Source organism: Girardinichthys multiradiatus, chromosome 3 (assembly GCF_021462225.1).
Source record: "Girardinichthys multiradiatus isolate DD_20200921_A chromosome 3, DD_fGirMul_XY1, whole genome shotgun sequence".
In the NCBI taxonomy this organism is placed as follows: domain Eukaryota; kingdom Metazoa; phylum Chordata; class Actinopteri; order Cyprinodontiformes; family Goodeidae; genus Girardinichthys; species Girardinichthys multiradiatus.
The window spans coordinates 46123989-46150831 of record NC_061796.1 but is presented as its reverse complement, the minus strand read 5'-3'; the positions used below and the strand labels follow the sequence as shown (position 1 = coordinate 46150831).

Here is a 26843-nt window from a genome sequence, read left to right as displayed (position 1 = left end):
ATGCTTGTCGTTCAGCGGAGATGATTTGCATTTATGGTCTCTGCTGTAAATCCCCTGAAACAGTACCAGTGTTTTTCCACGCTGCCTCAGTGACTTCGTGTTTTCTTTTGTCATCAAAGATAAAAGGTTTTGATTTCAATGAGAAGCCAAGAGGGAGTCCGCTGATCGCTGTTTTCAGTTTGTCATTTCTCCCACCAACATGTCATCTTCTCTACAAAGCTTCTTTCTGCTCAGAGCAGCATTTTTAATTATTCCAAACATATCTAATTATATATAATCATACTTACCTCTTGGATTTGATGACATGTCAGATCCCCAAGGCTCTGCCTTGTTTCCACATGCTGTCGAGTAAAGAGGAGAAAATAATCAGTGAAATTGTTGTTTATAGCATCTGAATGATGAGCTCTGCAAGAAACCATCTAGAGATTTGTGGTAAATAATTGTCCTCAGTCATAAATGCCTGTTTAAATAAGTAGAGGAACTATTTACGAGGAAGTTGCATGAGCTGCATCCCAACACTGTTGCTTTCAGCTGAAAGCTTGAGCCCAGCTGTCCTGCTGGCAACTTACAAACTGCTGCTGAAGAGGTGGAAAACATTTAGATGAATAGATTTTGGTTTTAAAAATCTGCTTGATTCTGCTTGATGGTGCTTCAGATTTACAAAAAGATGAAGAAGAAATCAATTTTTCTTACAGAGCAGAGAAGAAATCTGAAGTAACAAGGACAAAATCAGGAAAAAAGGCCAATCCCAGTTATTTGATTGGTTCAGCAGGCATTTGAGAACTGGTTGCATGTTGGTTCTTTGTCATCAAATATCTTTGGGATTTGCTCAGTTCATCAGAAAAAATACACAAAGATGTCATTCTTCTTTGGGAAAATGATTGGCATCATTTCCTTTTCCAACATCTAATTATCTATCCAGACAACAGATGAGATGCTTTTCCTGATGTGTGTTTTATGTCAACCTGAAGCAAGCAGGTTTTAAACCGGCGCTCTGTCATGCAGCTCATCTGAAATCTTTGTGAAGGACCATAGTTTGACTTTGGATTTGTATTTTTCTTCTTAACACAGAAAGTAAGTTTTATCTTTGAATATGGTGACATTTAACCTGTGTCTGTTTGTGTCACATGAAATCATCATTATCAGACTCATGACACGGTTTTTCCTCACATTTCCAAACATGCAACAAATATATTTGTTGTTTTTATTATTACTGTCAGCAGTTGTCACGTTGATGCTCTCTTCAGTTTCTTTTCATGCAGATTATCTTCAAACATGTTTACGATCTTCGAATTAATTTCTTGTTAAAGCCTACGTTAATGGTTTATAAGCAGCCTCTAGTGGTAAGGATTGGTGTTGCATAGTTTTCTTTAGCAAAGTAACCATTTTATTTTTAAAAGAAAAAACTATGTTTTGTCAGCCACACATATTTACGATAACACATTCACAGCTTTTAAAAATGAATTTATAATCCACAACAGCAGCTTGGCTCCACTGCATTTACTGTCCATGAAAATCTGATCATTTTAAGTCAAATAAAAAACAGAGTTACATATAGGTAATGTTTCCTGTTGTATAAAAATCCAAAAAGAAGCATTTTCTGCATATGAATGCAAAGCATCCTTCACATTTATTGGCACCCCTGGTAAAGATGAGTCAAATAAAAAAAAAATCATTTTTTAATCTTTATTAGCGTAGCATAAAATGGAGGGTTCAGAGTGCCACATTACAATAAACAAATAAGTCATGAAATAATTACTTAAGTGTTTTGTTAATTTAATAAAACTGGAAATAAATACACTAATAATTTATTAAATATAGAATTAATTATATGTGCCTCAATAAATGTATTGATTTTATTTTAAAAAAGCATAAACAATTATGTCACAATTTAATAAATTATTTCATGTTCCTGTGCTGAAGAACATCGTGAATTAATTTAAGTATCAACTTCCCATAACACAAAATCCTCTTTTTGAAAAAGGTTTTTCATTTTAAAACCCAAAAATAGAAAGAAAATGTTGGTTATTTTAAAATAAAGACAAACTTTCTATAGTAGAAATTTATAAAACATTATATGTTGTCTTTTTTCAAAAGGTCATGTAACAACTCTAAATGAGTTTTATTTAGCCTGACTTGGGGCAAAAATGTCTCTTTGTTTCCATTTGTGTGTGTTTGGCTGCTGGTACATCTTCTCCCACTGATTGACAATAAAGGTCACTGCCTCTTCATTTTAAAGTCCTTTGTCTCCTTGCAACTTTGTTGGAAAGGAAATGTATATGCTTCCTGTTAGTCTTCAATAGGTCTGCATTAACAATGAAATGCACATAGGTTGCTCATTTTAAACATCTTTCTCCTTCTCATTAACAGCTCACTGCAGCAAGGAGTGCGTCCACGGTCGCTGTGTTGCTCCAAACCGTTGCCAGTGTGAGAAAGGATGGCGGGGTGACGATTGTTCCAGCTGTGAGAATCTGCTTATTTTCATTTTTCTGCATGTATTTTTTCTTTCTCCCCTCTGCAAAAAAAACAAAGAACTTTTGAGAGTGTAAAACTAAAATAAACAACAGGAAATTACAAGTGTCTTTAGCAAAGTGGCAGATTTTTGCCTCCATTACCTCATAACACAGAAGGTTTTTGCAGTGGAAACAGCAAGGGAGCATGACGACATACAACTGTAGCAATGAATCATCAAGGTCTCGGTCCAGGAAACGATTTAATAGTTGAGAAAGTAACGCTTCTTAAATTCACTGTTCTGCTCGGAGTGAACCGAAAAAAGATGTATATTTTAATAACAATCTGGGCAGTTCTTTTGAATAAAAACACTGAAGTATAATATAGATGAAACATCCTGATAAGCTTTAATGTTGAAACCTGAACGGAGCGGAGTTGTTATATAACTTCAGTCATTCTGCCCTAAATGAGAGCCACATTTTCCAAAGGATGAAATGAAGTTTTCCACTACCTTTTCTCCTCTGTCAGCTGGGTCAATAGTACACTGCCCCCCCTCCCATCAGTGTGTAGCGGCCGATGCCTTGACAGGGGGAGGATGGGAGAAGGAAATGGAAAATATGACCCCACTCTCCTACTGCACGTATCCTCTTACATTGCCTTCCAAACCCTCCTTTAAGTTGTCTTTCTTTCTCCTTTTCTGTCTCTGTGTTGGTTTTCTGTCCTCCTTCTCCATTTTCTCCTCGGTTATTCTGAAACGGAGCCATTTTTGGCTGAATATAAGCCGACCCTTCCTGGATGCCTGTGTGTTGACTTCTTCAGCTGTGGGAAAAAAAGGATAGTTTTGGTGTTTTCATACTGAACACCTCATGCTCATTAGTATGGTAAATATTTAAGATGGTATAAAGCTTGGAAGTTTATATCACTAACCAAACTACCACTCAGGATCATACATGAAGATGGCTGAGAGCAAACTCCAAGCAACCATTTGGACAAAACTATGAGGACAAAATATTTCTTCATTGTATGAGAGTAAATTCATCTGAAGAGATGCCAGCCCTGACATACATGGCTGATTGTGGGTTTTCATGCAAATTCTAATTTGGATCATCCCTAAAAATCTCTTTGTGGATCCAAATTTAAATTTATATTACATAAGACATGTTAGTCCAACTTGACATTTGCAGAAAGTTTGATTTAACTAAAACAAAAACTAACCTCCCCCACATTGAAGTAAACAAACAGTATCCGCTCTATAATCAACTAGCTAGACTAAAGCCTGCAGCTGCACAGATGGGCACGCCAAACACATTCTGGGGAAAGTTTTAAAGTCAGATGAGATAAAGATTAACGTGCCACAATAATAGGAAATATAGTTGGAGGAGTCAAGGTGAGGCTCTCAAGACTCAAGAACACTGTTCAGCATGGTGGTGGCAGCATCATGGTGTGGTGCAGTTTCACTGCTGTGGGTTATGGTGCATTAGAGAAGTGAATGGAATAATGAAAGAGGAGGACTACAGAAGTTCCAATTCTTCAACTTCACCTTAAATCAACTGCTTGACCAGACGTGTTAAAACCCAGTCCTTGAGGGACGATGTCCTGCAACCTTTAGATGTATCCCTTCTCCAACACCGATGAATGAAACGGCAGCAGGGAAGCCATCCCAAGAAATCATCCATGGATATAGCTGGCCAACAATAAGCGTCTAGGATGGCCCAAACTTTTGCACTATGCTTTAAAGTTGTGTCTGTCTAGGAGACCAGGCAGCATAAACAAACCTTCCCAACTCTGCAAAGAACCAACCAGAATGATGCCAACAGTCTGTTGATGGGTGCAACACGTGTGAGGTTGAGGTGAAACATGCTAAGGGACATTTAATCAAACATTAGGGACAGTATATGGAAATATTAAAGCCTGTATGTATAATATTGACCCTAAGTTCACACAGGTCTTCTTTCCTAAAATCCTTACTGTTGTATGTTGCATCATTATTCTACTGTTCCAAAAGAACTGTTTAAATAAATCCAAAAAAGGCCCAAATTAACCTAACATTCATGCCCACTATTAATAAACCTCTGGCTGTAGCTGTAGGTTCAGTTCAGGTCAATTTTTCCTGCTCACTGGATCTCTGTGTGGCTGTTTGTCAGTACCTATGGTCCTGCAGACCCTCACTGATCTGGAGAATGTCTGTTTAAACACAACCTCTGCTCCAGCTGAGATTCTCATTACTCAACCTGACACAGTCCAGCTGAACCGTTTCCCAGTGCCCTACAGAGAACAAGTGGCGTTGTGATTCTTTATAAACAGCAGGAGGCACCTTGTCCTCCTCCACGTTAGTGTAATAAACACTGCAGTCCGTGGCAGAGCTTCACTTCAAGCCTAATTTGGTTCTGCTCCGCTCTCAGAGGGATCATCTGCAGAACTCAGTGTGTTTTTTAGTCATGGTCGAGCATGGAGACTGCAGACAGGAAGGTGTGTTTGTGTTGGCAGGCAGGGTGAAAACAAATTATCTGCAGCTCAGATGTTCGAATGCATGTTGCTCACATAACAAAGTATTATTTAGCATGAAATCTGTGAAAATATTTCCATTGTCCATCCATCAGTTTCATCAGTGTTGTTGCAGATCATGTGTTTGCGGTGAAAACCAGAGTACGACACAGTTGAAGTAATTGAATAGAAATCTGAAGTATGCGGCCCTGACCAATCTGAGATCTTTTCATCATGAACTGAAATCCAAAACTTGTGTGAATCTCTGTGTGCAGGCAAACCCCTCCAGAGCCAATCAGGCTTCTGTGATACTCACTATGAGGAGCTTGTCTTAGTGTGAGCTCCATGCAAATCTCATGTTTATTAGTTGGTGATCTGACACCCCAGGCTAAGGGGACAGATATGGGAGTAGAAACAAGAGGAGCAAACCTAAGTCCTACAGTGCTTTCCTGAAATGAATCTGATGCTTGTCTGACATGAGGCCATGAACTCTGCACCATGCTGCTTGAGACAGATGACTGGATTAGAAGATTAAAAAACATAGAACTGACCAAGCAATCCCTGCATTCAAGCTGCAAAGAGTATAAAGACGTTTTAGTTAGATTAAAATATGGGAGAACATTCACAGAGCTGGAAATACAGCAGCTGGTTTTAAAACCATTACAGCTTGTAAAAATTATTAATGGTGTTTTAACTAAAAGCAGGAAATACATCCATTAATAGGGAAGCTACAGTTGTCATATTTACTGTTGTCCTTTTATGCCCCAGCCTGCAATCACAAACACTGGGGTCCAGACTGCCGTCAGGAGTGCAAATGTGAGAACGGAGCTCTCTGTGATCCTGTGAGCGGAGCCTGTCAGTGTCCTCCAGGGTTCATCGGACTCTTCTGCGAGGACTCCTGTCCGGCGGGGACCTTTGGGAAGGGCTGTCAGCAGAAGTGCAAGTGTGCGAATGGAGGATCCTGTGATAAAGCATCTGGAGAATGTAGATGTCGCAATGGCTCCACCGGGACTTTGTAAGTTCTGATAGCTTGTTCAGAAACACAGAATGCTTTCCACACTCTCATTATTTATTAACTAAACAGGTCAAATTGGAAAACCTGTGTGTGTGGGTACCGTCCGGGTACTCCAGCTTTTTCCCACAGTACCAGAACATGACTGTTAGGTCAACTGGTTGCTATGAATTACCCTTAGGTATCAGTGTGTTTCTGTATGGTTATTTCTCCTGTGTGTCTTTCTGTTGCGCCTCATAGACAGGAGACCTATGCATAGTGTGCTCCGTATCCCGCCTTAAGATACTGTAGATTGGTATCTAACGACCTCCGCCCGTCATGCAAGCGATGAAGCAAGGTTGTATGGAAGAGGTGGTTCTACAAGCTGTTAAATCATGGGGCATACTTAGTTTTTCACTCCCAGCTTTTACAATCTGTCTGTAATTTCAGCGAATAAATAATGTCAGTGTGGAAACTGTCATGTGTTTTTTACATTTAAGGTAAAATTGAGCCTGGAAAAGACAAGACAATAAAAATTATGCCCTGAAACATAAAACTATCACATTGAAAGAGTATGTACTTTATTTTTAACATGACTGTAAATCAAAGCTCTGCACTTTTTAGCCTCACATAAAAACCCCTTAGAATCGTGTTTCTTTTGTTTACAGCTGTTGAGCAGTTTCAGGCAGAATTTGTGGATGTTTTTTCAGGTGGAGACCAGCGATCTCTGCTCTAGGTTTTCAACACTTCCATCTTTAGTGTTCTTATCAGAGCTTCAATAAATACGATCTGTTTCCTGATTTGGTATGAGGTATCTTTAAAGCACTCTGTGTGGTTAAGTATTTCTTTAGGGAGACACTCAAACTTCATTACAGATCCCTTCATTATCTTAATTTTCCCTTTAGGTATGTCAGACACAAATCTTTTATTGCTCTTATTAGTTTTCCCAACTTAATTTGAAGATGTAAAAGACACCCCGATGGTCTACTCCATGCTGCTCCATGAGTCATTCGTTACACCCTGTTTAGCTGCCCCAGAAGACCAGTAAACAAAACTCTTCCCCACAATGCACTTAGTGAAAGCTTTCATCCTGCCAATTTCAAATCTCAGCACTTTTCACTTTCAGGAAGGAAAAAGCAGAAACTTGGCAACAGGGAGGATGAGCTACAGCTCTGTAATGAGTTATGAACATTTGTAATGTGCCCATTTTACCTCCAGGATGCGTTAATGAGTAAAACATCAGTGAAATGGAAGTGGTGCTGGTTGTTTTAGCCAAACAATCTTTGCTCTGATTGCTTGAAGACATTTTCCAACTGAGCTGATGTGACAAAAAAACTTGTCATAAAAACTGTTTCCTTCTGCTTCTTTGAGACAATGTAATATCTGTTAATTGGCAGTTACTTCAGAATCAACGCCTCAACATCTGCACTCATGGTTTAATAACCAAATTCACGAAGACAAGACAAAAACATTGACTTTAGTCCTCAGGAATGCTCACAAAGTGTTTTATGCAGATACAGTAAGCAGCCAGTAAGCTGTCTCCTCCTCTCTGTCACTCCTGCAGCTGTGAGAAGATGTGTAGAAAGAAATGCCAGCCGCGATGCCCCTGCCAGAATGGAGGCCACTGTAAGGGCACAGGGGTCTGCACCTGTCCGTCTGGATGGACGGTATGTTCCCGTGGTCCCAGTGGGATCTTTTCTCATATCCAGATATCTAAATGTGCAGCTAAAACCTCTGGACTCTCTCCTGTAACGCTAGCTTGGATCTAATATCAAATATTGCTTGGCAGGGTGCGGTCTGCACGGAACAATGTCCTGAGGGAAGGTTTGGACAAAACTGCACAGGGGACTGTGTTTGCCACAACGGTGGTAAATGTGACCCTTTAACTGGACACTGCCAGTGTAATGAAGGTTTCACAGGCAACAGGTGGGTTTGGAGAAGCAAATAACATGAGGGGTTCCTCAAGGCATCATTCTCAGATCCTTTTTTTTTTATATTTCCATAGAATCCCTCTACCTCAGATTGTACAGTGTTGCACTTCTTACCATGTGCAGATGAGTCCTAGCTTTATATTTAGCTGTATGGCCACAGGCCTTTAGAGTCAATGAGTGATTGGGCAAGAAGGTCCTCCTCCAGCTTAATTCCACTTCAGGTGCAACATGTTACCTGATCAGCACTCAGACTCAACAAGGTTAAACATTACAGAGCATGTCAGAAACTGAGGTGTAGTTATGGACCAAGAGCTAAATTCTAACAGCCTCATAAAAACAAAAACTACACCAGTTATTACATCATTGCACTGGTTCAGATGATACTTGTGTACAATCTTGTTACTGGTCTATAAGGCACTGAATGATTTTTGGTGTAAATCTATCTCAGTTACACTGCCGGTAAAGGTTTTAGAAACACTTTTTCATTGAATGGTTTTTTTTTATGACTGTTTCTATTGTAAGTAGATTCTCACTTAATGCATCAAAACAGTGAATAAACACATATGGAAATATGTTGCTAAAAAAAATAGCAAAATAAGTTTTTATGTTTTAGATTCTTTAAAGAAGATGTTGCAGTGATGACTGAAATATTAACCTTTGGCCGTCTCTTAATGAACCTCTGGGAAGATCTTTTACAGAGAGAACGCCAAGAGAGCAAAGCAGTCATCAGAGCAAAGGGCAGCTATTTGGAAGAATCTAAAATATAAAAATGTTTACAATTATTTCACACTTTTTGTTTACCACATAATTTCATGTATGTTCATTCATAGTTTTGTTGCCTTTGGTGAAAATCTACTATGCAAATAGTGATGAAAATAAAGAGACCCATTAAGTGAGAAAGCAAATCTAAAAGCGTATCAGAGCTTTACCTTCAGGTGGCGCTACAGGGCACCGTTCACTAAAACCAGCCGCCACAGAGACAGTTTCTTCCCCCAGACTGTTTCTCTGTTGAACATTCAATAAAGTACAAAACAACAGCATACAGATGTTGCAAATGCACCTTTTTATTATATATGTGTATGTTGTACATTGTAAATATGTATATTCTGTAATGCAAAAACAAAACCAAAGAGCAAAGTGTACCGGAGTCAAATTCCTTGTTTGTTTGTACAAACTTGGCAATAAAGCTGATTCTGATTCTGAAAAGCTTTGGCAGGTAGTGTACTTGTCAGGCATGAATCATGTAGATCCTTCAGGTCATCAGACCTGTTTACTCAGAGTCAACCAGGACCAGAACTAAACAAGTAGAGGCAGCATTTAGTGGTTCTGCTCCTCAGCACTGAAACCAACTTCCTGAAAACCTGAGACCTGCAGAAGTTGTTGGCTCCTTTAAAATAGGTCTCAAAACTTTATTTTCTGAGAAGACAAAAGCTTTTTTATCAGTTAACAGTATCTGTGTGTTTTTCTCCATTTATTTGTTGCATTTATGTGTGTTTGTATTGTTAGAATTTTGTGTCAGATTTATATTTTTTCAGTAAGGGATTCAATTGGTTTGTGAGTGGTGCAGTAGCCTACTAATAATCTTGACTTACCCCAACGACCCGACAAAGCCCACAAGGTGTAATAAATAACCTTACAGAAAGCCTGGAGAACTATGGCTCAATGCCACTTTAATAAGTCACAATAACATTCTTCATATTTATGTGCATTTTCCTTTTGTTTTGTCCTTCATTCTGACCTGATTTCAGTTACAGCTGCCCAGTTAGTAGGAAGTTTTAAAATGAAAGTTTCCTTTTTCTCAAACATCAGACACAGGAGATTAAATGTGACGTCACGCTATCTCTCTGCCAACAGAACAGAATCTTTAGTTTGTGTTTCCTGGTCCAGATGAAATCAGCAGGAGCTCCTCAGTGAATCTGTTTGTTCATCTTTTAGGTGTAATGAGGAGTGCACTGCAGGTACTTACGGTCAGGACTGTAAAGGTGTGTGCGACTGTGCTAACGGCGCCCGCTGCTACAACATCGACGGCGGTTGTCTGTGCGAGCCGGGCTTCAGCGGCCCGCAGTGCAGGAACCGGATGTGTCCGGCCGGGAACTACGGCATGCACTGTGAACACACGTGTCTCTGTGAAGAGAAACACACTCTGAGGTGAGAAGGAGACGGGCTCTGGGATGTGGAGATCTTAATATTCGTTTTTAAATGTAGCTATGTTCAATAAGCTGACCTTTAACTGTGGTGAACACCCTTCTTTCTATTTAACAGATGTTACTATATACAGTGTGGACTTTGGACTAAGACATTCATGGGTATTTGTGATGTTGAGCTCAGAACTGCTAAAATAAAACTAGAACTAGACATTTATTCTTATAGCATTTTTCTACAAAAAAGCAACAGAAGTTTCTAAATCTTGTGATTTTTAAACAGGAGAAAACTGTTTTTTATTCCTCATGTCATTATTGGCCTTTACTGCAGCAGCCCTGATAAACATGTTATTTTATTTTCTGTAATGGTGTCGGGATTTAAACCTGATGACTAATCTTCTGGCCCTGAACTTCACTACAAATACCTCAATTCTTTCCTGATTTTTTTCATATATATATTGAATATTTTTGACTTTGTCTGCTGTGTTTTGTCTTTACCTCCTAGTTCATACGGTTAATTGTGGTTTTATTGCTAAGACGGCTTTTGTTCAGGAAGATGGGACCTTGTGTTTCTTTTTGTAATTCTCTGCCTGCTTGGTTCCCTCAGTTTTACATCTGAATTACTGTCATTTGTTTGCTGATTGCTGCACATCTGTTCATCATTTTAAATGTTTATGTCTTGTTGTGGTTCGTCTTTCTCTGATCTCTGTTCATTTTCCTGCTGCTGCAGCATTTTAAATGATTTCGCATGTATCAGGCTCTGATTAACTCCTGCACACCTGGATCTGCAGTTTGGTGCTGCACTCTCACCAAGTTCTCAGATGGTAGAAAAGTTTCTGCCCTTCATTCTATGATATCTAAATTGTTAAAAGTGAATTCATTTGGCTTTTAGTCAGTGGGTTATTATTGCATTTCAGAGCTTGTGCACATAGATTGTTCTTCTAAGAGGTCAAACCAGTCTAATGTCAGTTCCTTCTGGTTATTGAACAGATTTAGGTTTGTGAGGATCAGTCAATGCCCAAAAGGAAAAAAACTCACCCAGCAGGAACCTTTAGTTCCCCCAGTGATTGGAGGAAAATCCCCCTCTCTGCTGGTCTTTTTGGACGACACATCATCCAAACACCTAAATGTGTGTTGTCACTCTGCAGCTGCCACCCAATGAAAGGAGAGTGCACATGCCAGCCGGGCTGGGCGGGTCTGTTTTGTAACGAGACGTGTCCCCACGGTTTCTACGGTCACGGCTGTGTGGAACCGTGTCTGTGTGTGAACGGAGGCATGTGTGACAGCGCCACAGGACGATGCCAGTGCCCTCCCGGCTTCATGGTGATTTACCTATTGACTAATTTAAAGTGATTTTTATTTCTTCTTTTCTTACCTGACCTGTGGCAAATATCTTTTTTTTTTTTTTTTTTTGCAACTTTAGGGTGTTCACTGTGAGAGTCCCTGTAAAAGTGGCACCTATGGGAAGAACTGCTCCCTGGAGTGCTCCTGTGAAAACTTCATAGACTGCTCACCAGTTGATGGAGCGTGCTTTTGCAAAGAGGGTAACTCACTCTGTCAGAAGCATTAAGAGTCTGGAAATGTTCATCACAAACTAGAGCTGTTAAAGGAAAAGAAGGATGGTAAATCATATTTAACTGTTTCTCTGTATCTGCAGGCTGGCGAGGGTCAGACTGCTCTGTCCCCTGCGCTGAGGGCACCTGGGGCCCAGGATGCAACGCCACCTGTCGCTGCACCAACGGGGCAAAATGTGACCCAGCAGATGGATCATGTAAATGCCCAGCTGGATGGCAGGGGGCGCTTTGTGACCAGCCATGTGGTGTAAGACCATTATTTTTTCACCAAAATGTGAATCCAATATGCAGGAGCTGTGTGTGGACGAATAAAATCATCGTTACTGGTTCTATCAAATAAAAAAGGAAAACATCAACTGATCAAATGCTTGTAAAAGCAGGAGTTTTGTCAGTTTTCTGCTTTAGATGTGTGTGTTCACACAAGATGGATAGGAGGAACCATCAGTCTAGGAAGAGTCATAAACCAAGTCCAACTACCAGAGGTCCTGAATGTTATAGCGAAAAACAGGGTTTACAAGTGGAAAACATTAAAGACAGCAGCAAATCCTTCCCGGAGACCCATGGTTGAAGAAATCCAAACACAACATGCCAAATGTCAAGCACGGTGGTGGAGGTATAGTGATTTGATCTTGTTTTGCAGCCATTGGACCTGGGAATCTTGCAGTCATAAAAAGGACCATGAACTCCTCTGTAAACCAAAGTATTCTAGAGTCAAATAAGGGTCCAACAGTTCAAAGCTGGGTCCAAACTGGATCATCAGCAGGACCATGATCCCCAACTGCAGTGACTCTACAACAGTGCAGCTGATAAAGAAAAGAATCAATGTCCAAATGGCCCAGTCAAAGTCCAGACCTCAAATGCAGAAAGGCTGAGGTGGGACCATAAGAGAGCTGCAGAAACTAACCTCAATAAACCGAAGCTGTTATACAGTAGTTATTTGTACACTCTTGTGCTTCAAAAGACATGAGAATAAAATAATATTTGTTCTTCATCTGAAACTATAAACACTTATTAAGATAAAAAAAAAAAACAGTTGTTTAAACTAAAATGACACAATAAAATAATACCAACCGAGATGCATTGAGTCATCTTGGACTCGGGTCACAGCACATGTCACAACCCAGAAATCCTATGTTAATATCACCCAGAGTTGGTTCAATGAGCTGATATTTTTAAGAAGAATAATGCATGGATCATAGACATGTTACAGGACATATTCCTTCTTTTCACCTCCCTCTCTGTGTGCTTTAATCTTTGTTTTGGACACATATCCCTCCTGCCTTTATCATGCCAACCTGACCGGCTGTCCACCCAACCCCACAGTGCCAGTGTAGTATTTTGTCTGACTCTGACTGAGCTGGCCCAACAATGAAGAGAATCCCCTGACAATTCTCTGCCCGTTGGCTCTTGTTCTCCATGCAGATGGGCACATTTGGGCCGGGCTGCCTGAAGAGGTGCGATTGTGTCCACGGCAGCGGCTGCCAGGCGACCAACGGGGAGTGCCACTGTCTGCCAGGTTGGATGGGTAAGTGATGACGTCCTGCCGCCTTCACTACCAGGTTGGCTTTGGTTTCATAGGAGAGGTCCAAGTGGACGGAGCGAGCCACAGGTTTTAACAGCCTCAAGGAGAAGTCTTCTGTTCTTCTAAATGACACCTTTCAGTTTGAGCTTTCTAACCAGAGAATTTCACCAGAAGGTTTACACCAAACATGGAAATACATGCATGAAAATATATCAGAACAAAGCTCAGAAGCCAAACAAACATAAATGTCTAGAAACAGCCCACCTGTAAAAACAAAATGTGTTTGTAAAAATTTGTCATTACAGATCAATGCAGCAAAATTGGAAATTCATTAAGAGCAGGAATTACTCAAATGTAAGGAGGTAACAATGTTTGTACAAATATGAGACCTAATTCTACAGAAGAAAGAGCTCTTTTGCTTTGTATTTTAACCAGCTGCTGAATATGAAGCATTTAAAGGGTATTTTCTGAAATGAAAACTCAACAAATCACCATTAACTGTAGTTTATTTTCTAGGTACAGTACATCTAAAAAGTGTCCACACTCCATCATGGTGGGTTTCTGTAAAATAAAAAATGAGCTCATGATAAATCGTTTTAAAAACCGTTCCGCCTAGACGTGGCGGAAGCTCAGCAGGAGAGCGTGCGACCCATATAGGGCGGGTACAGTACTCAATGCAACCATCACGGGTCCAGGTCCTGGTCCGCTGACCTTCGCAGCATGTCTTCCCCTCTCTCCACCCAATTTCCTGTCAGTCAACTTACAAAATAAAGGCCATTAGTGCCACAAAAATAAAAAATAAAACCGGATTTGGTCGCGCCAGCAAATCAATAAATTCTAGTGTTCCAATCTCTTCCATGGCTGCAGGTGTATAAAGTTTAGTGTGGAGAACCTTGATTGGCCTGCTGGCCTGACCTCAACCTTCCTGCAGACCTTTGGGATGAATTAGAGCAGAGGCTGCAGTTCTGGTGTTCTCATCTAACTATGAAAACACTCCTAAACCTCGGAAGATGTTTACAAGTTGCTGTTGATGGCAACGGTGGGTCCGTTAACAAACTGGACCTTATAGCTTAAGAGTAGGATGTCATCAAAGTTCATGCACATGTAGAAGTAGACAGATATAATACTGTTTGGCAATCCAACGTATATCATTTATAATTCAGCTGAAACGAAAACAGATCTGTTAAAGTGAGATATGTCAGAACTAAAAAGGCTGCAATAACCTGGATGCACAAGTATGCACATCCATAAACTAATGCTTTACTACAGGCACATCTAAAAAAATTAGAATATCTTAAAAAAGTTCAATATATTTTATTGATTTCAGAAAGAAACATGGATTATATACATTCATTATAGACCTAAATATTTCAAGCCTTTATTTCTTGTAAGTGTGATGATTCTGGTTTACAGAGAATGAAAACCCAAACTTAATATTTTCAGAAAATTCAAAAATGACATCCGATCAATAAAAAAGGATATTTTGAACAGAAATGTCAGGCTTCTGAAAATGATGTTAATTTCTATGCACTCAGGACTAGGTCGGAGCTCCTTTTGCATGAATTACTGCATCAATGTGGCTGATCGCAGCCACTCGCCTCCAAACAGGGGACTTTTTATGGATTCTTTCTGGATAAACATCACAGATTTTTTTTTTTTCTTGTCCTGGCACAACAATCACATTAATGTGTTGGTTTTTACAGCAATTATAAAAGAAAACACTTGTAAGATTAGTTTTAAATATCTCTAAAACCGGGTAATGACCAGATCATTAATATGGTAAAATCCTAAAACTGATCCAGGGTGTACTTTCTATTTCCAATTACTCTAGTAGTAGTACTCTAGTTTGTTCCTGAAGATTAGCTTGCTAATCATGCTAACACCCTGTTAATTCATTCATTCGTTCATCTGTTTTTTGTGTTAGAAGAACAATGAATTAATAAAGTTCTGCACAGAAAATTCATTTGGGTTTAGTATTTTAGTTAGCATGTCCACGTTTTCTGGTCTGCGATTGCAAATATTGGTCCGGTTACGGTTTCATTCACCACCTCATCAGTTCATTTGTTTCTCAGGCCCCCACTGCAGTGAGCCATGTCCAGAGGGCCTGTGGGGCCCCCACTGCAACCACACCTGCTCTATGCACTGTCCCAACAGTGATACTTGTTTAAGGAAAACTGGGGAGTGTGTGTGTCGCCCAGGGTACTGGGGCGCCACCTGTCAGAACAGTAAGTCAAACTTTAAGCTGCGGTGTGAGTGAAGGCTCCTCTGGTTACTGCACCTTTCACCTCCTTGACTTTCAGACTCCTCAGAACAGGCGGGGAGCGTCATGGTTCCTCTTCCCCCGGGTGAGAAGGAGTCGTGGGGGGCCATCGGAGGCATCGCTGTGCTCGTCCTGCTGGTGGTCCTGCTGCTGGCTCTGCTGCTTCTCTACCGCCGCCGGCAGAAGGACAAGCAGAACAACACACCAACCGTGTCCTTCTCCACCAGCCGCACCGTCAACTCAGAATACGCTGTTCCAGGTGTGAAGCACAACATCTCAACAAAAACTGTGTGAACCACATTACAGCCACAGTGACTTCACACCCTCCTTCAACTGGCCACCAGTTCTGAGCTAAAATCTAACATTAACCACTGGAACCTTTTAAAGTTTACATTTTCATAATATAGGAACAAATAATTCTTAGCACAACCTAAGGTGTCATAATAATTGACTAAAACATTTTTAAATTTTGGGTTTTGTAACACAAATTTTCTTCTGATTGGAAGGCTTTGAACTCTTTTATGCATTAATTTTTTAACCTCACACTTTTTATCCTCAGGGAACAAATAAATTTGACTAAACATGTATTTTTCAAGTAGATTTCGAGTAGATTACATGCCCACTCAGGTGGATAAAAATATTATATATTGAGTTAAAATATTTTTTTAATATTGAGAGTTTAGTACATAAAATAAAATAACCTGTTCGAACTTTTCCTCTCGCCAAGCTTCTGTCTTATCCCTCCATCCCTCCATCATTCAGCTCTTCACCTCGACTCTGGTGAAGTGTTTTTAAATCAATATGCTGGGTCACAGAAATAGAGTAAATTTCACCGAAAATACAGCCTGTGATGCATGATGTCCACTTTAAATGACAAATTAAACAATTATATTATTCCTCATTTGTTATTTTAATTTTCTGTGAACTTACATTGGCTCCCCAGTAGGTGGCAGCGCATGAAACGACACTAGAGTTCACTATCAGCCCCAGTTCACCTGTAGAAAAACAGGTTTTAAATAGCGGCCCACTGCAGCGACCTTTATACATAAAAGCCTAAACATGCATTTAGCAAGCAAACATCTAACCTACTTCACAACTAGTTATATTTGATTTAATTTGTATTTACATATTAATGCTAAAGTAAAAGCGATAAGGGACAGATGTAAATTATGTGGTTTGGTTCATTTTTCCCTTAATGTACCACATTTATTTAAAACCGGTTTCTTTTAATCATTGCCTGATATGAGGTTTAGGATTTACTTTATGAAGGACCAACCCCTGTGAGAAAGGAAGAACTTTACTTAATATCCTATTTTACTGTGATACATACTTAGAACAAGTTAGCTAAACTGCCTAATGTGCTTTCCGTCATTTTAGTGCAGCACACCAGAGCTTACAGTCAGTGTGGCTGGACTCTTGTTGCATTAAGTTACTAATTTTTAAACTTTTGTCATTTTCATACCGTCTATAGTAAAAGACAACCTGAAATACTTTCCTCTCTAGACTGACTTTGTATCAGAACTTTCTGTTTTTGTTTCACATAGTTTCATTTTCCTGACTTTGAGAGGATTAAAAAGCAGCAGCGGTGACACCATGTTGGTTTTGTGTCTGCAGATGTTCCTCACAGTTACCATCATTACTACTCCAACCCCAGCTACCACACACTGAGCCAGAACAGGCCTCCCCTGCCACACCTCCCCAACAACCACGACCGCATCATCAAGGTGAAGCCCAGCTCACTTACGCCACCTGTTGGATGTGATCCGGAACCATTCAGTGACAGTTGACACCACCGAGTTCTTTTTGTGTCTGTCAGAATACCAACAACCAGCTGTTCTGCAGCGTCAAAAACGCAGCGAGGGAGCGCCGCGGCCTGTTTGGGGTTGAGACCAACGCGACCCTGCCTGCGGACTGGAAACATCACGAGACCCGCAAAGACTCAGGTCCGTTCGCAGGAATGAGTTACAAAGTCTTCATTCTCACCAAAGAATTCGGCTACAGAGTCAAATGAAAGGAGTGGACCGACGTTTACAAGTTAAAGTCTAGAGGTGGATTCCTGACCTCCTGACTGCAACAACATTCAAATACTGATCTGCAAAACCTGAACCTAACATCTGATTGTTGCTTCTTCCCTGAGTGGAAGCAAAAAGTTTTACATATATAGTAGCAAACCTGCTCCTCTAATTCCACTTTATTACTGGTCACATATTTCGTAATAGCGACCTGATCTCAGGCCATACACACCAGGAACTTCATAAAAGCTGATTGGGAGCAGAATTCACCCACCTGGTGTTGATTTTTAACATTTCCAAAAGCAGCTTTTCTGCTTTTTATTAGTCTGACCCGGATAGAAAAAATAGTTTATTTTACTGTTTACAGGAGCGTTTGGCATCGACCGGAGCTACAGCTACAGTGCCAGCCTCGGAAAATATTACAACAAAGGTAGTTTATCATCTGACTTTCTCCACTTTCCTCTCCTGTTTCCTACAGGCTTGTAATTCTCCTCGCTCCTGAAACATTCTGCCTGATTTTCAGATTTTTTTGCTACCTTTATAGTCCAAATTTCCTTTTTCTGCATTTTGACTTTAACTCTATAAAATGTTCTAGTTTTTTGGATTGTTTTTGCCTGATAAACCAATTCTCCTACAAAACAGTCCGTGAGGCTATAGAGCAGGTTTGCCCCACTCGTATAAAACTCTGCACCTGCATTTGAAGAACGAGAGAAGCCTACAGCGCCACAGAGAGAGCAATATGAAGCTGAAGCTGTGCAGAGAAAGCAGGCCAGTGATCTTCAAATTCTGACTGTCGGAGATGGCGCTGTGAAATGTCTGGCAAGTTTAGGGCAAAACTTTTCACTTTACATATAGTGTTTTCTCTGGGTCTCCAAGCTGTCCTTCCAGCCAAAGGAAAGAGACATGAGAAATAAAAAAAATAAAAAACAGAAAATAAGCCAACAGGTGAAGGATGCGGTACAGCTGGAGTGGTGTCTCATCACACAGGACGCTCCGACAGAGAGACAAAAACTGCCTGCCTGCCCTCTTCACCATCTGAAGCCTCTCCCAGGTCATCCTCCTTCAGAGTTAATACCCCAGATTCTCCACTGCTAGAATTTAACAGATGCAACTCCTAATCAAAGCTGAAATTCAGAGAGGACCTTTCCAACATCCTCTTTCTCCCTCAACCGACCAGGAAGAAAATCCACACACTTCATAGCAACAAGTTAAACACAAAGATCCTCCACCATTTTATTTACCCTAACTTTATTCGCTGTTGACAGGCTGACAAACTCCCCGCCGCCTGTCCCTGCTGAACTCTTGTCCAACATGTCGCTGACTTTTTAAAGATATAATTCAGCGAATAAGACAAGAATTATGTTTCCTCCTCCAATAACCTGCTGATAATCTTATACTCTGTTCCTCCATTGCTTTTGTCATGTTTTACAAAAGTGGTTTTGTGTTGGATTGCTTTGTGTGTAAATGATGCTGTAGAAATTAACCTGCCTTGACTTGACTCATTAAAGACATTTAGGCTCAATGAACTTCAATGAGTAATTCAAGTACATGGGCCTTTCAAGCCCAGTCTTATGAGAGGGACCTGTTAATTGTTTTTATGTTTCGTCTGTGAGCAGAGCTGAAGGACTCTGTGGCGGTGAGCAGCAGCTCTCTGAACAGCGAGAATCCGTACGCCACCATCAAGGACCTGCCGGGCCTGCCGTTCTGCCCTCCAGAGAGCAGCTACATGGAGATGAAGTCGGCCGTGCCTCGAGATCGCGCGTACACCGAGATCAGTTCCCCGCCATTCAGTATGGCCACGCTACGCAGAGGTGAGCCCCGCCTTACCAGGAGTTAATTATTTAATTAGATCATCCATTTATTATATTTCTGCACCACTTGTAATAATAATCAGAGTCTAAATAATGTTTGTCAGTTAAACATATTAAAATGTTGGTCAGCAGATGAATATAATCAAGGTTAGATATATTTTCATTAGAATAAAAGTCAAAGTAAATATTTATTTTTATGCTTCCCATAGGGCCTGACTCTGATTTAAGATTGCATTTAAGGCCGTGGAACTGTAAGATTCTGTCTTCAGGTGTGAAGATCTCCTCACCCTCCTGTTGTCTTGATTCATCCTCAGAGCGTCAGAGCTCCCTCGGCCACGAATCCCATGAAGACCCCCAGAGCCACTATGACCTCCCTGTGAACAGCCACATCCCCGGACACTATGACCTGCCTCCAGTCCGCCGGCCTCCCTCTCCCCGGCCCGCCCCGAGAAGAACGTTTCAGTGAGAGGAGGGGTGGCAGAGCAAGTTTATCCCCCTTCCTTTGGGGACGATAAAGAAGAGCAGACTGTTTGCTCTTCACCTATAAACTCAGTAGGTCCTGTTGGTGCCCTGGTTGAGAGCAGCAATGCCCTCCTGTGGGCATCGGATGGTACTGTTGTCACCAGGACAGACATCCAGAGCCAGCAGGTGAGAAAAGCTGGTGACATCAGAGGGGCTTCAGCTGCTTCTAAACCTTTGGAAAACTGGGAAGTGTTTTCAGTTTGTTTTTCTAAATTTGTTTAGGTAGAACACATTAATAACAAAAAAGCTTTGCAGCCGGCAGCTTCTCATGAACTCTTTTTGGTTTTGCTCTCTTAAGAAAACTGAAGAAAAGCATCAATCACCAGAATTACTGAGTCAGTCTTGCTCCTAAATGTGGCTTCCTTCTGCTGCCGGATGAAAACTCTGTAAATATGGACGTAAATATGTCTTCAACAACCAGCTTTCTTTAAATTGTTCCCAGGACTATTGTTGATTTGCTCATTAACAGAGGAGTGTTGTAAATAAGCGGCTCTCTGTGCTTACAAATTAACTTTATTTCATATCTCACAGTATTTAAAGATCCATTAAGTCCAAATCTCTTTCCTTACTACATCTTAAGTCCCAGTTGGAGAGGCGGCGGCTGGAAGGAGACGAAGACTCCTGTTGAGACCTTGATGCCTCTGTTTTCTTTGGGTTAACATAAAGTGGGAGATTTAAAGACAGTTCAGATGTTTAAAAGGATTTTATCTAACATCTAATTTATGCAAAGAGTTGATATTTTCTGGAGTGATGCTCGTTCTTCTATCAGTGACCCAATCTTGTCTGCTAAGTGCTTGGACTTGTTCCCAGTTTGTTGGCTTTGGTTTCTCCACCTTTTCGGATAAATAATCCCAGTTTGTCAGGGTTGATTTGGGGAGTTTTCTGACCAACATTTGAAGTCATTTTGGCCCTGTGATATGGTGCTCGAAGAACCTAAGACCGTCAGAGGATACTTCACTGTTGGCACCACACAGTACTCATGATAGTTTCTTCTCTAGAAAGCTTCTTTTCAGAATCTGTTCTGTCCTTAATGGTTTGGACAGAAGCTTTGCTCATTTTCTTGGCCTTCACCTCACCGTCTGTGCAGCTGCAGCCAATATTGTGCAAGCTCTGCCCTGATGGTAACCTGAGTCTGAAGGACCTTCATGAGGAGCTCGACCAGAAGTTTTCCTCTCTGGAGCTAGGAATCATTTAGCTTGAAGTGAAAATAATCTTCCTGTTACATTTTTGTCATATTTCTTAATGAAAGAAGCAACAATAATCAGTTTTCAAACTCAACTCAATATAAACTGTTCATTTACACAGTGTTTAGGAGCCTGAACAAAGGAACATAAAGATGTTTCATCAGATAAAGGTCTGTTTATCATACAGCTGTACCTCCCTTCTTCGGTTAGATCAACCCTGAACCCTATTAGGACTTTTGTCCCAACGTTTTGTGATCATTTTGGTCGTTCTACAGGATGTTACTGAACTTTTAATTTCAGTAAAATGTCTTTTACACCCTGAAGCATTTCACTCCTTCTAGAGGGCTTCATGGCAAAAAAAAAAAAAAAGTGCTCATTTTTTCATAAATGACTTCTCAAACTTGCTCAAAGCTGTCAAACATTCAGTCCTTTTCAGGATTTTATCCCTTTAAATTTGATGCAATATAAAATATATTTTCCACATTTGAAGGGGAATTGGGCTTTGACAAAAGGGGCAAGTCTTGGATAAGCCAAAGATCAGCAACAAAATATAGTTGAATATTTATGTAGTACATATGTATGCATGTATGTAGTGTCGACACCATCATGTCCAGGAATGGCCTTATTGACTTCCATCCATAAAAACCATAAATGCTTTAATGTTAGTGTTGCATTTTAATGGACCTCTCAGCAGATGCACAAAACCTGCATATTGTTGCCAGTCATGGAGCTGTGCGACTGGGAGGCTGCAGAAGCTTTGCTTTGAGCATGTACGTTATTTGCCATGAAGTTGTCCAGAGACTAGAAGTGACACGGGTTGCCCTCTTCACCTCTGCCAACTGACTTTGGTAGCCCGGTGGAGTCAAGCCAACCTGTTTGTAGACCTTTCTTGACGTCTTCAGCTGCTTCTAACCTGCAGAAAATGTTTGATTTCTCCAATTCCACCTGAATGTACTTTATGCTGTAAATATTCATGTTTTTTAAAAACATTTAATCTTGTATTTCTCAATGTAACTGTGGGTACATGTATGTGTTTTTATAATGCAAATAAAAATGTTCACACTTTCAGCTGTTGTGATGAACTGGAGGAAAAACAACTGGGAAAAATAACTTTTATTCAGCTTCATTTAGGAAAAACAATAATTACGAGTCAAGCATGGCTGTTCCATTTCTAATCATTGTTCTACTTCATGGAAGAACAACTTTGGATAAAATTTTAAACCTTTGAGATGTTCAGGTGATTAATGAGGCTTAAACAGGAAGACCTTCACAATCTGCAGCCTGAAGAAAAGCTAGTCTTTCTGAAACTGCCTGGTTAGTCAGAAAAAACTAATTCTGTATATAAAATCATCTGAACTCTGAGGCTGCAGCAAACAGCTGTGCATAAAAACACGGCCAAAACTAGACATTTGCTCCCTCAGATGGAGGTCATGGGTCTTGTTAGTAGCTGCTGAGGCACTTTAGGATTCAACATTAGATTTTAATAATAAAAATATATTTGGCCTGAATGACAAATCAGTCAAAAAACAAGAAAAACTCAAGTACTTTTGGTATTGATAAACTTTTACATGCAGTATTAATGCATAAACCTACCTGCTTGCATATATTCTGCAGCTCTCTACAAAAGCAGTGCATAAAGTCAAAAAGTCTCAAAATCTGAGATCCCAAAAATCTTTCTAAAGCCACAAAGCTCAATAGGAAGAAAGAAAAGAAAGAAGCCCTTGTGACCAGTTTTAAGGAGCGACTCAATCCGAGGAGGACGGCTGACCGTCACAAGACTGGAGCAGGAATCATGTGACCAGAGAAGGTTTTTTTTCCTCTGAAGGTGCATTTATATCTGCCAACAGGAAAGAAAAGTATAGCTGCTGCTGGACTCTGCCACCAACAGCTTCCTGTTTGTTTTATTTAACCAAATCCTAGCCCAAAAAATATTTTCCTATTCTCACTGACAGAGTGCAAAACCCAGAGGAATGATTTCATTTGGTCCACATGCAGCCCAGTGATGGGAATGTGCATGACTGGATCTGCAATGACTTGGCACCAGAGAGGTTCTTCATGAGTGCAGCAACACTGACAACAGGCAGTTTCTGGAGCATTGTACATCCAGAGCCGTGAGTTAAATTCAGCAGACACAGAGGAGGCCGCATAAAAGCATCAGAAAGTATTACCAGCACTTGTTGGAGTTTGGTAGGGGTCACATGGTGGGTTTGCATGAGGACAAATTGTTGAACAGCCCGGTGTGTGTGGGGCGTACAGAATTCACAATGACCCAACGTTCTGTGTGTGAGGAAACCCAGGTATGCTGGTTCATCTTGCAATGAGTTGTAGAGAAAACGGTCCACATGCCAAAGGTCTGCAAGATGCAATCAACCAGCCTCAAGCAAACCCACTACTAAACCCCTATAAAACTGCATTAGGTGCTGGTAAAGCTGTCTATTGTGTCTACAAGGTCTCCTCTATTACCTGACCGTCATCCACCGTTTGGACTGACTGCTGGATACTCCACACACTGCCTGATAATCCCATCACTCCACTCTTGATGCCGTCTGATGCTTGGTCTAGAAATGCCAGATCTCTGCAAAAATAAAACCTTCTCCCATTGCTGCTCTGCTTCTGGACCAGTTAAACCACTCCTTCTGGGCTGTTTGTCAGTGATCCTACGGTCCTGATAAATCTGTGCGAATCTTGCAATAATAAAGCCTCCTTACAAAGAGAAAAGGAAGTAAAGGCAAAATATCAGAGTTAAACTTACTCTGCACACCATCTTCTATAGATGCTCTAAACTATAACTTATGTTTATCTGTGTGATCAAGCTTAAGATAATTTCATAATTTCTGTGCGCCACAGCTGCACTGCTATATCACCTAAAGCAAATATACAAGACGTTTGTTTGATAACCTGAGCCAACAGTCTTTCTTTGAGGATTTTTGTCTGATGTACATAAACATAGAAGTGAAACTGTTCCAACAAACAAAGTGTAAACAGAAGTATTCAAACAGCATGATTAATAAAGCTGCGGGGGTTTGTTCTCCTCCCGTCCATGTGGTTGCAGAGAAGTCCCCTTGTCTGGGTTCCCCAGATCGGCTCGACTCGGATTGGATCGGATCCAAGTGCTGGTCAGTGGAGCTGAGTGTGCGGACAGAGCAGAGGCCAGAACAAGCTTTTGCACACCAGACATGCAGGAAAAATGAATTCAACATAAGGAACTGTGAACATCCTGAGCCCATTGCCAAAAACCTTGAAGCAGATCCAACCTGCTGATTAATGTGAATACAAAAAAATTCATCATATAAAAAAATAAAGAAAATATCCCGACGGTAGAAAAGGATCCTGCTCTGGTAGGTTCAGATGAAGTGCTCTTTGGTTTTTACATGACGGAGCAGTTCTCCGGCTTCATGCGACCCTGAGGAAGAAGAAGAAGAAAAAAAAATACAAATGTATGTGTTTTTTGTTCTCCTGAGATGTGAGACTTTGTGTTTTCTATTTTAACTATGTTGGATGTTTCGCAACAAAACTCAGACTTCGTCCTGCATGTAAGTCAAACATTTGACCTTTCTGAAACACAAACATCTGTTCCTTGATCCCAGGATGAGTCCGTCTTTGAGGAATCAAAGCTGCTCTCTGCAACAGTTTGAGGGGACCGACTTTTTTCCAGCAGAAACATTTTAATGACTGCAACAGTGAATTAATATTGACGCCAACATGAAGCTTCTTATAAACTCACCGACTGTTAATTTAGTCCACCTGGAGCTCAGTAACGGGGAAGTCAGGGCATCAGGTAACAGTGACCCTCAGCCACAAGAGTGAATGCAGGTCAGCAGACACACATGAGGCTCAGGGTGACAACAGGCAGCTTTTACAGCACTTGATGGAATCTAGGTTTGCATGGAGTGGAGTCCAGATCTATGACCTTAATTGAACTGAACTGACCGTGTTGTGCTGTGTGTGGCTCTCACTTTCTAGATCCTTTAACTGAACAATGCTGTCTTTTACATTGTGAACTTGAGGGGAGTGCAGCTCAGCCTGATGTCATTTACCGCCGTTTCATTTGGGTGAATAAGATTTACAGCATGTTTTTCATCGGTAAACCCTGGATACTTCATGCAGAAAGGGCTGTAGCATTTTCTCTTAGCTGCAGGATGCAGAGACAAAGTTCAGCAGTAGCACACATGCTGGCAACTTTTTGTCTTTGTGAGGACCTAAATGGATGCTTTCCAGACAAATCTTCTGTTTTGTTTTCTGACAATAAAAGTATTAAAACACGTTAATGAGAAACGACAGACGTCAGGAGAGGATAAACCTGCTGCCAGGCCGTGGGATTAATGATTTACTAATATGTGCATGACCTCATGGAAGATTTTTACACATAATATTGTAAATGAACAAGAAATAGTTCATGTTGGAGCTGCGAACGTGGTTCAAAATGTGTCATGCAGTCCTTCATGTACCGATATTAAAACATAGAGGACAGCTCCTACAGCAGAACATCTCAAACATGGTCCAGTTCGATCGTCAGGCCTTTCAAACACTTTAACATGTTACAAAACTGTGAAATTAACCTGGGTGACAGTTTATTTCCCCGCTCCATCAAATCAAATTCAATTTAATTGATTTATTTATAGAAAGAAGGACAAGAAAAGAAAAGAACAACATTTCAAAATGTAACTAAAAATGTACCTTCTTTTATTAGTTCTCTGTGAAAAATTTGGAGTCAAGAAAAAAATGTAGTTCTTTGTTTAAAGTCCAGTTGAAACGTTGTCTCGTGATTAACTGGATTATTTTTAAATGAATCTAACCTGGAATAAACTGCTTGCTTGTAATCTCCCATAATAAAACCTCTTTATGCTGTATAATGACCACTAGAACTGGGCGGTACCTGTCTGGGCTCGTTGGTTCCCATGAAGTTGGTATGTCCTCCTAAACCTTCCAATCCGCCTGAGCGATCCGACGACTGTCCGCACGAGTCGCAAACAACCCTGCGGCTGCGCAGGTTGTATTCATTGTCTGCGCCGCTGGTGCTGTGAGCTCCCTGCAGGGGGCGCCAAACAACAGTCAATAAACAAGTTCCTTTTTAGATCAAAAAAGTGAGATTTTCTGATGTCCGAAGGAAATGCTTTAAGGTTAAACAGGATTTCAAAGTTCTTTTCTCTGCAGCGATACGTTTACCTTCTGCAGCTTGGTTCTGGTACAGTCTCTTTTTAAGCCATGAGTTTAGCTTTTATAACAGTTACAAACACTGAGAACTAACAACAAACAGCAGTCACATGTTGTCTCATGCTGTAATTTCTCTGATGAATATCAGCTCTGTAAACAGAGTCTCACTGTGGCTCCTGTGTGGAACAACTGATCTCATTTAGGCTTCATGGTGCATTTACTGACCCAATAAATAAAGACTTTTCACAGTTTGGTTAGTTTTAAACAATAAACATATTAAAATCAGATTATAAAAAACTCTTTTTGAATTAAGTCAAATATATAATTTCTAATTATTTGCAAACTTTAGAAAAGCAAAAAGATAACAGTTCTAACTTCTGAATCCAAAAGACACTGAATGCAACATGTGACGTAGTTAAATTTGGAAAAAGATGGATAAACAGGCAGAGGTTTTTCTACTTCTGGAGGAATAAGTGACATTTTTCTTTGTAAACCTCTCATTCAATTGGTGTTTATATGCAATCAATCAGGAGTGTTTTGAGCAACTTTAGGTGTAGACATCTCTCCCACCGGTGCAGAAAAGACACCATGCTCCATTAATGTCTCTAGTAAGTACAACTCAGCTCCTCCTCATTTAAAACCGACTGTTAGAGAAGAAGAGTTTACCATGTCATCATCATCTTCATCCTGGAACAGGGTGCGCATGACTTTCCTCGAGGCCATTTCCTGTTGATGGATCCAGAAAGAAAAACGTTCAGACTTGGAAACTGAAAGAAAAACAAAATAAAACCTGGAAGATTTGGAAT

General features: G+C 40.5%; 2 protein-coding genes and 1 long non-coding RNA gene across 4 annotated transcripts in view; 1 reads left to right on the top strand and 2 right to left on the bottom strand.

Annotated features, from left to right (window-relative positions):
- The window catches only part of pear1 (platelet endothelial aggregation receptor 1), a 61822-nt gene extending 39871 nt beyond the window's left edge, over nucleotides 1-21951 (top strand). Inside the window, exons 5-20 of the mRNA XM_047360335.1 lie at nucleotides 2371-2463; nucleotides 5704-5950; nucleotides 7491-7593; nucleotides 7716-7852; nucleotides 9793-10005; nucleotides 11147-11321; nucleotides 11422-11542; nucleotides 11656-11819; nucleotides 12995-13097; nucleotides 15167-15319; nucleotides 15395-15613; nucleotides 16969-17078; nucleotides 17171-17297; nucleotides 17734-17796; nucleotides 18983-19177; nucleotides 19492-21951. Coding sequence (XP_047216291.1) covers nucleotides 2371-2463; nucleotides 5704-5950; nucleotides 7491-7593; nucleotides 7716-7852; nucleotides 9793-10005; nucleotides 11147-11321; nucleotides 11422-11542; nucleotides 11656-11819; nucleotides 12995-13097; nucleotides 15167-15319; nucleotides 15395-15613; nucleotides 16969-17078; nucleotides 17171-17297; nucleotides 17734-17796; nucleotides 18983-19177; nucleotides 19492-19643 — 2375 coding nt within the window. The 3' untranslated portion in view covers nucleotides 19644-21951. The remainder of the gene's footprint in view (nucleotides 1-2370; nucleotides 2464-5703; nucleotides 5951-7490; nucleotides 7594-7715; nucleotides 7853-9792; nucleotides 10006-11146; nucleotides 11322-11421; nucleotides 11543-11655; nucleotides 11820-12994; nucleotides 13098-15166; nucleotides 15320-15394; nucleotides 15614-16968; nucleotides 17079-17170; nucleotides 17298-17733; nucleotides 17797-18982; nucleotides 19178-19491) is intronic.
- On the bottom strand, nucleotides 2384-5806 carry LOC124865336. The gene is made up of 4 exons (XR_007037549.1): nucleotides 5683-5806; nucleotides 2963-3270; nucleotides 2616-2752; nucleotides 2384-2515 (listed from the first exon to the last, which is right to left on the bottom strand). It is a non-coding gene; the product is annotated as an uncharacterized LOC124865336 (long non-coding RNA).
- A 30-nt stretch (nucleotides 21952-21981) lies between the features above and the next one.
- The window catches only part of LOC124865335 (lamin-A-like), a 46128-nt gene continuing 41266 nt past the window's right edge, over nucleotides 21982-26843 (bottom strand). For both annotated transcript variants that reach the window (XM_047360338.1, XM_047360337.1), the window contains exons 11-13: nucleotides 26704-26763; nucleotides 25760-25912; nucleotides 21982-24286 (exon numbers count right to left, since the gene is read on the bottom strand). In XM_047360338.1, the coding sequence (XP_047216294.1) occupies nucleotides 24251-24286; nucleotides 25760-25912; nucleotides 26704-26763 (249 nt within the window). In that variant the 3' untranslated portion in view covers nucleotides 21982-24250. The remainder of the gene's footprint in view (nucleotides 24287-25759; nucleotides 25913-26703; nucleotides 26764-26843) is intronic.